General features: G+C 39.4%; 1 protein-coding gene across 1 annotated transcript in view; it reads right to left on the reverse strand.

Moving 5' to 3' along the window:
* Positions 1–14,907, reverse strand: part of LOC140340469 (BAR/IMD domain-containing adapter protein 2-like) — a 73,112-nt gene extending 58,205 nt beyond the window's left edge. Inside the window, exon 1 of the mRNA XM_072425697.1 lies at positions 14,715–14,907. Coding sequence (XP_072281798.1) covers positions 14,715–14,762 — 48 coding nt within the window. The 5' untranslated portion in view covers positions 14,763–14,907. The remainder of the gene's footprint in view (positions 1–14,714) is intronic.
* Positions 14,908–16,296: the final 1,389 nt, after the last annotated feature.

The raw sequence follows: 16,296 nt of genomic DNA on the forward strand, positions 1-16,296 counted from the left end.
TCCAGCAATGTGTAACGGTAGATTTTTTTGATGGGCAGAGTTCTTTATGTTCTGATGATAGCCTAACAATTAAATTTTAGGGGGTGTTAGTCACAGGTGTCCCCCACTTGCACCTACATTTTTGGTTTTGTACATCTCCCCATTCCAGAGGAATTGGGGTTCAAAGGAGGGGGATGTCATTGTACACACCCATTTGTACACGCCCCGTGTTAGATTTTTTTCACTGGTAGATTTTTTTCATTAGAACACCGGATAGGGAATCCCCCTCCTCCGCAGTGTCTTGGGAGGAAGGGGATCCCCCATCAGAGATCTCCCCGCGGCAGCCGAAGGGAGCCACAACAAGGAGGCTGAAGAGCCGCATGCGGCTCCAGAGCCGCAGGTTGCAGACCCCTGCCCTAACCTAATGAGCTACAGTCACTATACAACTAAATCTACATAGACTGAGCAAAATACCAGCTTAAAGCTAACTCCAGGTTAGACAGATATTGTTAATTATACAAGACGTATCTCATTTGATCTTGGTGTCTTTACAATTGTCCCAGATCTGCACAGTTATCCAGCAGTGAACAATTCTTGTACCTTGCTTCTTTGCAGAAGGTTATTACACTAAACAGTCCCTACTGCCCTCCTTCCTTGTACAGAATGATAGGTCTTGTATCTGTCCTTTTGTAGTCTCTTGTAGTCAGCTGTAGTACACAGGTCTGCTTTTAGCATATACTGTGTGCAACGCGGTTCTGATGTCCATGTTACATTTTTTAGGTAATATCTGGGTTTGTAAAGATATTTAGTGCACAAAAAAAGTTGATTTTCGAAACTTTAGAAAAATATGTTTAGGTTACAAAAATTACTAAAATTTAGCTCTTCCTTTACACTGTTATTCTCAAACAGCTTTTACGTAATTTTCACTCAATCCCCACCCAAGTATTGGAAAACACATGACATCCCCTCTGCTAAGAGAGATACTTTCCTGCTTGTACAGACCACCAAATAGGCAAAGGTAATAAAAGCCAACATGGGCCATATTACAGTAAAAACTTCTGCCCACCCAGCAAAGAACCAATGCAGGTGTTACTAAAATGATAGAGATCATCTCAGGGTAATGGTTACAAAATAACTAACCCTATTTTCTATGTGCTAGAGGTCAAACATAACTGGTGGCAGCTATTAGAAGTACATAACTCATACCCCTGTTTATGGAGGACATCGTACCTCACCTTTGGAGAACCTCAAAAATTATACCTTCAGGACTTCACATCCTTCATCAAACCAGAACATCAGACTTTTTTGTCTGTTCAGTAGGACTTCACATACCTATCTTCTTTTTCCTAGCAGTGTCCAAAACATAACCACCCCCTAGAGCACCTGTCACAGTTCTTGGTCGAGGTTGGTGTGGCCCTCTTGCTTTAGTAGTAGTTTTTTCAGGCCTTTCTTCTTAGTAATTCTGCAATTGTGAGCTCCAGGGGCCACTATTCTGAAACAATCTTCTGCGATTAACCTAAAATGTGACAATATAGGCCCCTTATAGGCTTTGCTGAATGGCCATTTGTACCCTTCTGCAGCTAGAATTAGTACAAGGTCCCTAAAATAGGCAAAACCCTTTAATTCCAGGCAACCAGAATGTACATCAACACGGGCATTAACATTAAGGGTTTTATAATCTGTGCCCCCTGAGTCTATTTCAATGGGAAAATGTATTCTTGGCAGGACGAGGAATAGGAATCCTGAATATAATACACAGGCAGATCCTACATATTAGCCTCCTGCACTTAGGGTAATATTTATATTATCAGTAAAGTTTCAAGTTAATCCCCAGTAATTATACACAAAAGCCCCAAAGCTCACCAACAAAGAGTTCACCATGTTACAAAACTGGCAAAGCCCTTCACAACAATACACAAAGTAATGAAAGCCGAGTTGTGAACCCCACTGGCACCGCGCAGGTTTCCATAGCTGCGGCTCAGTTCAGATTATTTTCCTGAACAGCCTGAGGGTCTCAAACAACTTCAGACTTGCAGGGATGTTCTGAGCTAACGATGTTAGGAAACTATAAAGGCCACGAAACAAACAGCTGGCATGAAGCAAAAAAATTGCTGTGTTTACAAGCTGACTATCACTCCAGCATTCTACTCTGAAATCTTTACAATGTGTTCAGCAGACACCTTCAGCTTCTGTGTGCAGATCTGGATTACAATTATATTCAATTCCAGGAAAATATAACTTGCAATCAAGGTAAAACTTACATTTAGTGAATAATTGTCCACTTATTGCGTAAAAGAGAAAAAAATAATAAATGGCTCCCATGTGCGCCTACATTTCACTTAACTAACTTTAGTATAAATTATAAAACAGAATATTTAAATGTGTTAATACAGTATCACAACCTATCTTGATACTAGCATGCTTTTATCAGCATTTAGACAGAGAGAAGGGTAAAGGTGCGTACACACTTCCAATTTTTATCGTTCCAATCGAACGACGAACGATCGATTGGGCAAAAAATCGTTCGTAAAAAAGTAACTCTCAGATCAGTTTACCAGATTCCAATAATCTTTTCAGATATCTGTAAGGATGACATTATTTCCAATAGCCAGCAGTGTAAAGGGGCGTACACACTTCCAATTTTTATCGTTCCAATCGAACGACGAACGATCGATTGGGCAAAAAATCGTTCGTAAAAAAGTAACCAACGACGCCGACGAACGAGGAAAGTCGCTGGAAACGAACGACCGGACCAACGGATCGGATTGGACGACGATCGTTGAACATCGTTCGTGTGTACGGTCGTTCGTTGATCGTCCATGTTCAGAGCATGCGTGATGAACGAACGTCCGTTCACTTTCCTGTCGTGCACATAGTTCCTCTATCGCTCAAACGATCGTATCTATTGTGTGTACAATATCTACGAACGATCGTGTCGTTAACTCTATGTGCAGGATCGGTGCTATACGATCGTTCGTATATATCGTGCATGAACGTTCGTCGTTCGTTTTCCAATGATAATAATTGGAAGTGTGTACGTAGCTTAAGCCAATCAGGTATTACTGCATTGCAAAGTGCCAGAGTGTGACAGATGGAGCTTGCTGATTGGAGGAAAGCATGGTGATGTCATCACTGAGCTGCTGTTCATTCGTTATAGCATGAGATGAACCACCAGCCAACAGTGGTGCACCTGTTGTGTTTTTACAAACCAGCTTGATGTTTTTCAGTGGCAGGAAAATGAACGAGTGCTGTACACACAGTGCTGTTCTGTTTTAGACAGGTGGTTGGGGAGCACCCAGCTGTGGTACCCATAGGAAATATAGCAGTCTTCTGCTCAGTTGTTCATCAATCTGTTCATCTGACATTTTTCCAGATGTGCAGATTTTTCCTCCATCTTTCTGACCAACAGCGCTCAACATGAAATATCGGTCACATACACATTGCCTTGTTTTCCATTTACAGTTTTTTGAGACATGGAAAAAACAGAGTAATAAATACTGAAAATGTAAAAGCTACATTGATACATCTGCTGTATTTTGCAGTGCAGATTAACTGCAGGGTTTCTGACCGTTTTGCGTTACATTTAACAACTTCTAATTATATCACAGTGGAGGGTCCATTTTTTTGGAAACGGCAATGTAGGAAACAAAGATCTACAAGTAATATAATAGTATAATATAAAACAATAATCCAAATACAAAGTGAAATGAGCAGCACAGTTCCCTGGACACAATTGGAAACATTGCTCACATAATATTTATGTGTTACCAGGACAGTTATCCATAAATTGTTTCTTGTCCAGTATGTGGACATCATGGGTTCTGATGGCAGCCTGGTATCAGTGCTAACAGTGAAGAATGGGCATTTTTTATTAGGCTACGTTCTGAGGGGCTGCAAGCTGCTTTCGGGTGCTTGTTTTAGGTTGCTATGTGCCTAGGAACAAAGAGAAGAAGGTTTAAAAGCTTTAACAGTGGTTGCAATGTGATTACGGTTCTCTTGTCACATGTTGCAAAAGACTATTGGTCACTTATTGTCATTCAAATGCTTGCTAACACTGTTGGAAAGCATTCAAATCTATAAAGGCGGTTCATCTGGAGACTGACCTGGGACGCTGCATAGACCTTCTGAAAAATGGTGAAAAGGTGAACTGTAGCACTACCGCTGAAAAACCACCAATTCAATCCTAGCCATAGTCCTATGTCCTCATACTGCTTCAGCTCCTGCACAAGTTGAGTCGGGTTGAAACAAGTCCAAGATATAACCCATCTTCTTATACGACACATCTTAGTACTGTGACTGCACAGTAATCTGTGGCTCAGCTCCATGAGAACAGAAAAACTTTGTTCAGACTCCTTAAACTAATCTCAGCTGCTGAGCCCTTCCTTGGCAAAGTGGATATAGGTCAACAAACTGAAAACTCTGAATTGCTGTAATCGTTTCAAGAGGGTTGAGAGCCTCCATGGAAGATAAATAGTTCTCCAGAGGAAGATGATTATTTGTTCTTTAATAATAGGTAGCATTACACAAAGCTGAGGATTGTGGAGAATATTGTAGACAGTAAACCAGGTGGAGAAGGAAAGTGGCCATGGAGAACTAAGATCCTAGGTATAAATCTTGGCCAGGAGACTATAAATGGAATGTCTGTGATAGAAATGTATTTCTTACAGGAAACAGACCTTGTAATAAAAGAAGGGTGCTTGACGTGACAACCATGGATGGTGCAGTGTGGAATGGATGGAAACATAACAAAGAGTGACCAGCACTCCATAACGCAGGGTTCTTGCTTTATTATAAAAGCACATATTGAAAAGTCCATTTCATGTCCTTGCAAGGTCCCTTTCTTGAGGCAACATAGTGACCGCTTGGAGTTTATATATTCTCCCCATGTTTGGGTTAGTTTCCTCGGGGCACTCTGATTACTTTCCATATTCCAAAAACATGCTAGTAGGTTAAAGGTCTCTTCCCAAAATTGGCCCTGAGCTATGGTAATGACATATGATTATAGGAGGAACATTGGATTGTGAGCTCCAGTTAGTGATATGACTATGAGCTCTGTATGGTGCTGCAGAAGATGCCAGTGATATATAAATAAATACCCAGTTGTATGAATCCTGATTCTCTAATATTATCTTACAGGGCCCATTCTTGCAAGAGCTTTATTGAACTAACCAAGGTTGATTTGGTACCAGTAATAAACTGACAGCTGTCATCCCTGTAAGAACATCTGCTATAGGATCAATATACAAGCAAAATATATTAATTATAGTGCCTTCACCCACCCATAAGAACTCTACAGTGACTAATAACAAGTATAAATGTGTGTAGATGGTAGGAGGCTGCTGGAGATAGCAGCAGAAATAAAAAATTGTGTGAATATTTGTCATATATAAAAAAAATGCAGGTAAGCGCAATCGGCCTACCATGCATGCTGAACTATACCTATTCTTGTTATAACCTTAAAATGAATATTAGAATGGATTTATGTCAATGTTTTGAGTTTTAAAACAACTTCAGTTAGTGCAGAAAATTACCCGTCATACACCGGGAAAAAATCCTACCTGAGAAGATCAGGCTGCAAGTTCGTTGGTATGAGGACACTATTGGTGTGTCCAAGCCACAGAGTTAGGACAGTCAGCAGGTTAGAACCAGGTAGGAGTCAGTAACTGGTAGTCACGGAAGGCACATGGGGTCACTGGAAATACTTGGGATCACTGGAGGTACACAGGGTCCCTGGAGACACCTGAGGCCTCACAAGGTCACTAGAGAAATCGGGATCAATGGAGGTAAACAGGGTCACTCTAGGACACTGGAGGAACTCAGGATTACTGGAGGTACATGGGGTCACACTAGGTCTTTGGGCACAACAGCAGGAGGTTGGTACTACCATAACAAGCAGGCATGTTGTACGCCCGGCCATGTCATGCTTTACATTCAAATGCCATGATCAATCAGGAGAGCTGGCACTTGATTGCCTGCGACAGCAGGGAGCAGCATACATGGAAAAAAAACCCAGTGCTGAAACGTGTAAGGGTGATCAGACAGAAGAGGAGCACAATGGCTTCTAAGAGAGAGATACGTTTAGTAAACCTGCATCGCATGCATAAGCAAACATTTAAACATTAACGTTCAGGCGTAGGATAGTTTTTGCCCTGATCAGGGATGAGATTGAAGTTTTAAATAGTATACATTTATAACATATGTATATATTAATACCTGACCAAGAATTCTCAAAAAGCTAAGGGCTATATTAGTATGGCAGAAACAGACTAGATGCTCTGCACGTTCATTAAACCATAAACTTAACAGTCCATTAAGGAAGTTATGCCTATGGCTCATTCATATGGGCATGTAAATTTAACCTTGAGCTATTGATCTCTGTAAACAGAGTTTTTTTTTAAGAATAGGCATCAGTCATAGCCTGAAAAATATAAAAAAAAAGAGCCTAAATTCATACAATATACACACATGCAATATTTTGTATTTACTGGACTAAAAGAGGTCTATTTTTTAATAATCAAAATAAGAATTTTTTTTTAGTAAAAATGAGTTTGCATTTACTCTGATTTAAGTCATTTACACAGCTTAAATACATATTTACTGTTCTGCCAGCAAAGCCATGTGTTGGACCTCTGAGCAGGCTACTCCTATATAAGTTATACAGGCTGGTCTACAACCCACTCACAGCATGTCGACATTTATAACAGCAATGTGACGTTGGCAACACTAGTTTGAAATAAAAAGTTCTTTTTTAAATTATTACAAACCTCAATCAATATATTGGGCGTTCAAAAGAATACACAGACATAAGGGTCTCATTTATTAGTGACAATTTCATTTATGTATTCATAATGCCAATACATGTCTCAGTTACATGTTAAAGCATCATGAAATCTGTCTTCTATACAGTGTAGCTGGAAACGCGTTGGGCAGTCCAAGCCCAATAGAAATATGTGGAGGCATTTGTGGATTCAACTTACAACCATCTGTCTGTAACAAATCTGTTTTGATTGGGCTAGAACTTTATTTGGTTACTACTTCTTTCATATCTTATAATTAGCTGATCTGAACCTAAACTATGTACACAGGTCAGATGATTCTCACCCAAGAAAAATAGTCAAGCTCGTCTCAGGCAACATCTGAAATGTGTACAGTGGTCACACAATGTTGTTAGTCTATGAAAGATAGATGGACCAACTGGGAATAACCACTGTGTGCCTTTATAAAGGGGAGCACTGCAGGGTATCACTCATTTACCCCCCTGTGTAAAATGCTTATTGTTCATCAGTCACTAGAAACTATGCCATTTCCAAGGACAATCATCTGATGTCCGATACCTGTACAGGGCTTAAACCATATTCCTTAATGGGTGCCAATATTTACCTGGACAATCTTTTTCTTGGCTGAATGTCTATACAATTGCTATTGTTTCACCAAGACAAAGTCTTTTAGTGTTTGTAGACTTCTACCCATGATTACTAATTTATTTTTGTCCAACATGGAGAACTCGCATAATCTACTAGAACACCATACAATGAATAATAAAGCAACAGTAGTCCTTCCTAATTCAGATTTTACCCAAATCTTTGTTAGTCCAAGACTGTCATCTGTGAACCATTGGCCCTTTTTAACAGCTCTCCTCGTTTCAGAGCCTGGCCAATGACCTACAAATGATAAGTAAAGTAAAAGCTGACCGATAATGTATTTTTATTGTTTCATGACATATTGCCTGGAGGAGCCTGACCTATTCAGGGTTTGTGACAAAAAAAAGGCCATAGTAAAAATCAGCACGCAACATATGGTATGGCCTCAATATTCCTGAACCCAATGAAGAAAAGGCATTGTTCTCAGCTGTCAAGACAAAGCCCCCATAGGCTGTGATTGATGGGGGTCTGTCTAACCAATACATTCCCTGATTAGCAGTACAGAAAAGAGTGCAAATATCTACATCCAGAGGTGATCAACCTATGTCTCAAGTACCTAAATGGGGTTCAAGAAGTAAATTTGGGGGGCCAGTAAAGGACAGACTTGTTCTAATAAGGTCTTGTAGTAGTTAAATGCCTCACCAGCAATATACATTTACAATGACAGGGAATAATGGATAACAAAGCACCAGCCAGAGCCATTCAATAGCCTTACCTGGTGGTAATTATAGGTGTCACATAAAAATACCATAGCAATATACAGTATGTGAAATAATGGAATGCTGGTTCTCAGTTGCAAGAAACAAGTGTCTGGTAGTTCTCATACAACCGTAAAACAAAGATCATCCTAGACCTCCTTAGTTCTAAACATACCTGACCCTTACACTACTCTATACTACATTAATAAAATGTATGTATAACTTTAAATCCCTGATAGTTTGTTCTTGACATTTATTTTCTGTTGGGGAGTATTCTTTAAATTTCCAGTCCTGGATCTACGACAAATAATAAAAGAAAAGTCCCTCAAGCAAGGGGTAATCCCGTCTTAGGTCTATTTACACATAAGTACAGCCTGAACCTTTTTTATTCTGGAGAACCTGTGAAATATTTTTTGGAACCTTTGCTAAAAACCAATTCATTGGTCATCCATTCCTATACTGGTTGTCCGTAAGATGAATATCCCTCCTTATAATGGGCCTGATTATTAAAGCTCTCCAAGACCAGAGAAGATAGACGATTATTAAGGGGAATCTAAATCAAAAGAACGAAATATAAAGGGGGGTGAAAGTAAGATACTAATATTGCCAAGTACTATTTGAATATATTGAACATTCCACGCCTTTTTATAAGTTTGTTATCTAATTCTACGGTTTTAAACATTCATTTGTGCAATTCTAATAAAGTTACCATTGTTTTTTTATAATAACCACATACCTGAGCCCTGAAAAGCCTGTTTTTTCTTTTTTGCCCATTTCTATTGTATAGTTTAAATACTGATAAACGCTTTGGCACACAACCACTTTATTGGTAGTAAATGGATAAAACTTGGAGAGCCCGGCTAGCTACATACACACTAACTCAACTGTTTTGTTGGTTAGAATAGGACAAGGATTTGAACCTCTGGCAGGTTTTACCGAGGGCTACGTCCACCACTGAGTATTGTAGATGTACCAGGTTCAGTTTTGCTTTGATCAGCTATAGATATATTGAGCAGCATATTACAAATTACATTAACTCTGTATCTGTATGATACACTGGATATTGGCCCTTCACACACAGCACTAGAAGTGGGTCCCTGAAATATTACCAAAAAGTGAAAGATCTTAAGCCTTTAGAGCAGAAAAGAGTTAGGACTCCTTTTTAAATATTTTTCCATCGTTGCCATATATCAGGAAGATACTTGTTTTCCTGCCCTCTACCACAGAAAGCCTGGAAAAAAAACTTCCCAGACAGTTTTCTCCAAGATTCCCTATTGAATAGACATGGTATCAATACCTACAAAAAAAAATCAGCTTTAAATACAACTAGGTTCCATCCATGGCTACAAATATATCTGTGAATGGTGTGAAACTTTACAATGTTCTCTTTCATGTCTGATCCTAAAGAATAAAGTCTCTAGATCAGCCTTGCTCGATCTTTATAATCTTGGAGAAACCCTTAAAATAACGCTATGACAGATGATTCTCGGCCGATACGAGGTGTATCTTGGATGAGAATCTGAGATGTGTACAGAGGTCCTCCGATGTCATGGACGGGACGGATCCCTGAACAACAGAAGATCAATGACTGCAATGTAAGTGAATAGAGGAGATCACAGCAGGGTGCCGCTCATTCTCCCCCCTCCCCTCTCTATAAAACAGAACAGCACTGTATGTACAACGCTCATTCATTCATCTTTCATAGCCTTTTCGGATGAATGTAAAACATCCTTTCCAACGACAATAATTGAGCGTATGTACGTAGCCTAACTTTCCAGTTCTCAGGGAACCCCTGCTACATCCACAGTACTAAATCTACAACTCACAGCACATTAGTTTGGTGGTCAGTAGGAAGAATGCCTCTTAGGCTACGTACACACATGCAATAATTGTCTTTGGAAATGAACTAATAATCGTTAACCAAAAAAGTGCACAACGTTGCCGATGAACGAGGAATGTCAGTGGAAACAAACGACCTGGCGGGTTCTGTTTGGCCGACAATTGTTAGCTATCTATTGTGTTTACAGTCATTTAGTGATCGTTGATTGTTCTGCAGTACACTTTCTCTGGTACACGTCACTTCCTGTATCGTTCAAATGTTCGTATCCAGTGTGTACATTATTGGTGGATTGTATTTGAACGATTGTACCGTTAGAGCATGTACTGAATCGTGCACTATACGAACGTTCAAAATAATCATTAACAATCGTTGATCTGTCATTAGTCGTTCGTTTTCTAACAACAATTATTGCACATGTGTACGTAGCCTTACAGTGCTGATCAGCAAAAGAATACCACCATTATGGATAACCAAAAAGATCATTGGTGTCATCATAACTGACCCAAGAGGCATAAACTTCTCATTGCTTAAAGAGGAACTAAACTCAAATGTCCCCAAAACAACAAAAATACACTTACCTTCAAACCCGCAGGGCAGTCCGATCCATCCGGAGGTGTATTCTATCAGGTCCTACGTCATCCTGGCATCCGTCTTCGGGTTGGCGCTCCAGGAGCTGCCATTTTCTCCTCTTTTTCCGGCTTCTTCTTTCTAAGTTACCCGACCCAGGCGCGGGATCGGGTGACGTAGGTGGGAAAATAACTTGCCCATCTCACTCCACATGCGTGAGGTCGTCAATTTTTTTTCCTTTTGACAAAAGGGCTCCTTCTGCGCATGCCTGAGATGTGCCTGACAGGTATAGGTATCCCTGGAGGCTCCCTGGTATCTCGATTCTCGATCGCTTATGGGGCGGTGCTGCAACTGTTTTTTTTTTTTTGTTTTTTTTTTTTAAAAGGATGTTGTTTTTAAAAAAGAAACAAACAGAATTTTTTCTCTACATAAAAGGGTTGTCTATTTCTGAGTTTAGGTATGCTTTAAGGATCCCCTTGCAACCTCCGGAGGAATGTTGGTTGAGAATCCCCGTTCTTGATTCAGATGAAATCTAATGTCTACGGGAATTATCCTTGAACCACTTTCCGAGACTCATAGCAATCAAACAGGTAAAAAGAAAAGGAATAAAAAACATATTCAATACATACGGTCTTTAACAAGTCAGAGGTTTCTGCAGGAGCCCCATATCCTGCCCCCCTCTCGTGTAGCCTAAATAAAGTCAGCTGATGGGACTAATCATGTCCAGGGACGTTGTGACCGTGCTTGCATGTCCCACCACCCTCAAGTGCCTACAGCCAGCTTAACACAGACCGTTCTTTCAGAGGTTTTCACACAAGGCCCAGTTTTCTTTACTCACCTCTTGAAAGCAAACTTTCGAAAGAAATATTTATGGCTTAATCTTAACATAATGTTTGTCTGGTTACCACTGTGAGGAAACTTGAAAGAGAATCATTTGGCTGATATTTATGAAATTATTTGAAGAGAGAGTTAATTTTAAACAGCTCTTTTCACATCTGCTATTTGTGGGAACGTTTTGCTTTGGCTGGCCCAACCATTAAATACAGCAAACACCCAGAGATGAAGTAGCCAAGAAGAGGCCCTGTAAGAAAGAACATTTTCAGACACTTCCCAGACAACAATTAACACTGCTGTGGCTGAATCCATGTGGTCAGAGCCTAAAAACATTGTCAGCAACTTAGTAAGTCACACCATTAATCAGCTGTCACTAATTATAAAATATATAAGGTCTCTATTATAAATAGTCTCTATTATTAATATTATTTACCAGTATTTATAAAGCACCAACATATTACACAGCGCTGCACAATAAATAGGGATAGGCAAATACAGACAGTGACACAGGAGGAGCAGAGGACCCTGCCCAGAAGAGCTTACAATCTATGAGTCTATAAATAGAAAATAAAGCAACTTTATCAAGTAAGTTCACACGTCATAGGTTACTAGTTCATGGTTTAGGTTTTTCAGTCCTAGCCTTCGTGAATGACCCCTTAAACTAACCATGCAAACAGTGATGTCTGTAAAGGATGTGCCCACTTTAGCCCTCCCAACTGCCTTCCGACAGCAAAAAATCTACATAACTTGTTGACCCCCTAGAGTTTACCAGTTACCCTCAGACTATTCTGATTCAATCATAGCTCATAGGATTAATATTATTATTATTACTAATAAACAGGATTTTTATAGCGCCAAAATATTACGCAGTGCTAACATAAATAATTTTGCATTTGCAGGTGTTTCAGGTAGACCTTACCTTTAAAAGGTGTACCCTGCATCCTATAGTGCCTGGGGAATTGGAGACCAGCACATTAATACATAGGTTCCACGGAGCATCAGTGTTCAACCCAGAATTTGTTTAAAGCCAGGTGATAGGGAATTGTAGGTAGGTGACAGCCCCTGTATTGTGACCCAACTCATCAGTAACCACCCAAAAACAGTGGTCAAGTGGTCACCGAGAAGTGCCGAGTGGTGCGCCCAGCTAAAAGGGGCTGGGGAGAAAATAAACAACGTTTTTATTTCTATGATCCATTCCTTTCATACACTTTAGCAGAGAAATGTTAGGAAAAATCGATTGGATTCTTTCATTAAAAATACACAGTGTAACAACATGAGATAAACATATCATTATCATAATTGAATGCAAAAAGTATTTTAACCTAAGCCTACAATCTCCTGCTCCATCTGGATCTAAGAATGTTGATGGCCTTGAGTACTTCCTTTGCAAGTCATATCAGCAAATGCCAAGGCATTGATTGTATGGTCTCAACAGATGAGCAAACTGTGGTTGTGTTTGGAAAGATACAGCAATCAATCAGAAATAATTTACTAAATATTCTAAACAATTTTACTCCAGTTATATCACCATTTATGGCAAACGAAGAAGTGCAAAGACCAGCAACAACATTCAATCACTCAATAGTTATCCTATAATATTGTTAATTGAGAGGACTGCCATATTACTGTCAATTCTGAAAAATGCTTTATTCTTTCAAACATATATTAATCCCACATGATATTGATTGTTTATGTTTAATGACAGACTCAAACCATCAACTAAGCTTTGTAAACTGTAGACACATTGAATTTCTCTTGCAATCAATCATTCAGAATCATACAATGAAGTAGATGAATACACCGATCATCTGATGAACACAAATGCTAATCTCTCTGTTCATGGAAAAAGTAACAACATGTAGCAGCTTCAACGTATAATATGTCATACATGTGATCTATTTGCTAGCAATCAAAAAAGTTTCAACCCATCCAATTCTTCTTCTCCTTTAATCCCACAATTTAGGTCCAATGCAATCAGAAATAGTAATGAAAAGAGAATAAACAACTGGAATATCATCAGTGATCATTTGCTAAACATCGCTAAACATTCAGATCAATAAGTGCCAGCATATAACACTCCGCCCATCAATAAAATATATCAATTAAGTAATTGAACACAAAGCCTCATTCAGGAAAATATGAGCCAAACGTGATACAAATATTTTTGCAAAATAGTTTAAATCGAGACTGTTTTTGTTTTGCTTGTTTGTTGCTGTTGTGTCAACTTTGCTACATCATTTATTCACAATAGACAGACAGAGGATCAGACTCTGAGGTCATCTCACAGTCAGCAGTGGTGAGCGGTGATACATTCACCAATCAGATTTATACATTCACGCTACAAAGTTAAACCAGCAAATGTGTTAAGTGGCTAAAAGAATCCAGCAAAGAAATATTAAGCTGGAATGGTATTTAATTTACTTCCATTAGACAAATAAACATATAAGAGTGAATGCAGAAAAAGGCTCGATATACACTATGGGCTCTATTTATAAAGCTGGGAATCTGACGTTCCTCAAACATTCCCCGGTGGAGAATTTACCATGATTGGCAGTAATTGATTTTCCACCGGGGAATGTTTAAGGAAATGTCAGATTCCCAGCTTTATAAATAGAGCCCTATGAGATATTTTTGGTGTAATAGAAGAAAACATAAATTGAATGAAATGGTTGTATTTTTGTTTCATAGTTGGGCGGAATATCAACTGAAAATTGAATAATTTGGTGATTGATTAACCAACGTTATCTGAATTAAAACCATATTCATTATTACCACAATTAATCGCATAATGATCAATAGGTATACCCCTCTGACTACAGATCTATGTTTGTCCCAAGCCAGAATCTGGCTGTATTGGTGGCTATACATGTATCAATCAAATTGGATGTACATTTACACCACAAAGCTTTACCAGCAATACATGAAATGGTTAAAGAGTGGACAGGCATTTACATACAATGCTGCTCATCTCTTACTCTTAGCCTCCAATAAGGCATTTCCTGGTGTTATTTGTGATCAATCACTAAAGTAAGAATCAGCTACATTGTATCTGTTTGTTGGATCACTTGTTAACCATTACATCTAATTCAAATATCAATCACAAAACACAGAAAATGATTTCAATATGATGGTTATCCAATCACCGGATTCATTTTTGACTGACACTACAGATACGATTGCAATTACAATCATTTTCATTGATTCGCCGCTTTCGCCTATCACAGGGCGTATGGTTAGGACTTAGGCTAGGTACACACGTGCAATAATTGTCATTGGAAAACGAACGACTAACCACAGATCAACGATTATTTTGAACGAGAGCTCACAAGAGCTGTACGGAACATTGAGTGAATGCCATCCAAGTGAAATACTCACTCTGTACACATTCTCTGTCAGTCTGTTCACCTCATCGGACCTGGACATGGCTTGGCTTGTCTGGTGGCTGCTGCTTACATGGAACTGGGATGGCTGGCACTAAGAATCCAGCTCTGGGGGATGGATCTCTCCCTAGAGATGTGCAGGCAGAAGGTGTCCCTCTGATGGTGACCACTGACTGCTGCTCAGACTTGGAGGGGGGGAGAGAGAGAGGTAGCCTGGGGAGGAAACAGGATGGGAGGGAGAACACTCAGACAAAAGTTCTGTGCACAGAGTAAAAAACTTCCAGCCAATCAGATTTGCCTTCTCCTGTCACCCAGCTAACATGCCCTATATAAAGGGAGGATTCTGCTTGACAGTATGGGAGGGGTGTACAGCTAGACATCTGGGAGACACTAAAAAGGCTCTCTTTAACCTTTTTTCTCTTTCATCTTCCCCAATGAGTGACTGGTAGACAGGACCCTGTAAATAGTTTAATCCTGTAACCTGCCTTTTCACCCACAAGCTGCACAGTGCAGGGATGAATGGAGCTGTGTTCCAGGGGATGGCTTCTCATTACTGTGAATGGTCTGATTTACAAGAGATTTCCTGTCCTGTCACATAGGGATTGGGTTGATATGTGTATATAGGGGGCTCTTAACTCTACTTATTTTTTACAAGGACAAGTGATATTTATTCAGTAAACTGTTCCTCTTGGATCGCAGGAAATATTTCACTAATAAGCCCTCAAACCCACTCTTGATCGGGGAAGATCCACTTCCGCTATACAAACAGCCACCATATATTTTGTGCAGTGCAGCCTGGACACTTTTATAATAAGAAGTCATTGATCCCTATGCTTGGCTATAGAAGATCTTCGGGGCAGGGTCCTCTCCTATTCCTGTAACACTGTCTGTATCATTTGTAACACTGTGTCATTTTCTATTATTATCACTATTATCATTAATATTAATAAACAGTATTTATATAGCACCAACGTATTACACAGCACTGTACATTAAATAGGGGTTGCAAATGACAGACAGTGACACAGGAGGAGGAGAAGACCCTGCCCTGAAGAGCTTATTTGGAACCCCTATTTAATGTAAAGCGCTATGTAATATGTTGGCGCTATATAAATATTATATATGAATAATAATGTAAACCCTAGCTGGATGATTGTATTTATACGACTCCAATATATTATGCAGCACTATTCAAAGTCCATTGTCATATCACTAACTGTTCTGCAAGAAGCTCACAATCTAAAGTTCTTTTAGTTTGCTAAAACTTTAAAAGTGCAATGCATACATAAAATACGGTTCTCACTTTTCTTTTAGACCTCAGTGCTGCTCCCCTCCAGCTTCTTTCAGCCACTTTCTGATTGCATGCCCTCACTGCACATTATTGCTAAGCATTGATAACAGTGGCATCACCATGTGCATCTTGGCACAGCTGCCCGTAGCTTTCAACAGGGGTGCCCGTTATGGTGTGACAATGTTTTAATGGAAGTGGTTAGATCTGCACTATACATTATTCAGTGAATGTTAGATTCACCGATAACATTTAAACACAATCACTAAAATCTCAAAAAAAGATTTAG

The sequence above is a fragment of the Pyxicephalus adspersus genome, chromosome 11 (assembly GCF_032062135.1).
Source record: "Pyxicephalus adspersus chromosome 11, UCB_Pads_2.0, whole genome shotgun sequence".
NCBI lineage: Eukaryota > Metazoa > Chordata > Amphibia > Anura > Pyxicephalidae > Pyxicephalus > Pyxicephalus adspersus.